This window comes from Carlito syrichta, unplaced genomic scaffold, assembly GCF_000164805.1.
Source record: "Carlito syrichta isolate Samal-C Ts95f unplaced genomic scaffold, Tarsius_syrichta-2.0.1 Scaffold130611, whole genome shotgun sequence".
Taxonomy (NCBI): Eukaryota; Metazoa; Chordata; class Mammalia; order Primates; family Tarsiidae; genus Carlito; species Carlito syrichta.
In genome coordinates, this window is record NW_007074707.1 from 48,387 (window position 1) to 49,737 (window position 1,351).

General features: G+C 64.6%; 1 protein-coding gene across 1 annotated transcript in view; it reads right to left on the bottom strand.

Moving 5' to 3' along the window:
- The window catches only part of MCF2L (MCF.2 cell line derived transforming sequence like), a 68,887-nt gene that overhangs the window by 11,540 nt on the left and 55,996 nt on the right, over positions 1-1,351 (bottom strand). The window contains exon 22 of the mRNA XM_021708089.1: positions 6-557. Within this exon, the coding sequence (XP_021563764.1) occupies positions 6-557 (552 nt within the window). The remainder of the gene's footprint in view (positions 1-5; positions 558-1,351) is intronic.

The following is a 1,351-nucleotide window of genomic DNA, read 5'->3' on the forward strand; positions in this document are numbered from 1 at the left end:
CTCACGTTCAGCGACTGCTTGTAGCTGTAGGAGGGCGCCTTCTCGTAGCCCTCGCCGTTCTCCTCCCGCCGCTTGCAGAAGAGCACGGCCTTCTCGTGCAGGAACAGGTGCCGCTGCATGGGCTTGAAGCGGGCCAGCTCCTTCACCTTGGTGTGGCCCCGCTTGTGCTCCGTCCACACGCTGAAGGAGCCCTGCATCAGCAGCTTGCCCAGGGCCCCGAGGTTCCCCTGCGCGGCGACAGGGAGGCACGTGGGACGGGTGGGCCGGCGGGTGGGGCAGCCGCCCGTGAAGAGCCCACCAGCGGGACTCCGGCCCAGGGCGTTCCGGAAGGGGTGAGCCTGGAGCCAGGAGACTGGGGGCTGCCCGGGCGGGGTGCGCAGGGGACGGAGGACTCCTCGGCAGTGGCCCTTCTCTCGTGACACTGTGACGGTGGCACGGGCCACGACGCTCTTGTCCAGGCCCAAGACTGCGCGGACAGTGGGGCTGTGGACTTGGTCTAACAACATGTGTCCCCATCGCAACAGGCGTGTCGCATTGTGGGATGCTGAGAGGGAACCCTGGGTGGGGTGAAGGGCACACGGGGACCCCCCTGCTTGGGACTTGGTCACTTAATTTTTTTTAGCTGGGGACTCATCGCCCAGGCTGGAGTGCAGTGGCATGAGCGCGGCTCACCGTAGCCTCAACCTCCCGGGCTCACGATCCTTCCGCCTCAGCCTCCTGAGTAGCTGGGACTACAGGTGCACGTCACCCTGCCCAGCTAGTTTTTTGATTGTTTGTAGAATCAAGGGCTCGCTATGCTGCTCAGGGGTCTTGAACGCCTGGGCTCAAGCAATCCTCTTGCCTTGGCCTCCCAAAGTGCTGGGGTTACAAAAGCGAGCCGCTGTACCCAGTCTTATACTCAATTCCTCCACAATCCCCAAACGGCTACAAAAGCCTATTAATCTGAAAAACCCGAGAACGAGTGCGGGATGAGCATACAGAGGCAAAAAGTGGCCACGCCAACCTGGGCTTGGGCTCCCTGGGAGGAAGTGGAGATCAGCCCTTCCTGTTCCCCATCACCAGCCACATCCCGGCAAGTGGGCGTGACATCTGCCTCTGAGCCACCCTCCTCAGGGAAGCCTCGCCTGGGGGGATGGGCCGCATCCGGGCTAGAGACACGGCGCCTCCTGGGGGCCCCCGACATTCTCCACGACCGGCAAGCCACGTGTGGACGGCACCCGGCTGCGTGGCCTGGGAGCTGCAGGTCAGGGCGCCCCCGCCTCCGGCCCAGAGCCTGATTCTCCGGGTGCAGGCGGCCGTGTCCCCCGAGCCAGGGAGGGCTGCAGGGAGCCCCCTGAGCTGCCTCGGTGCA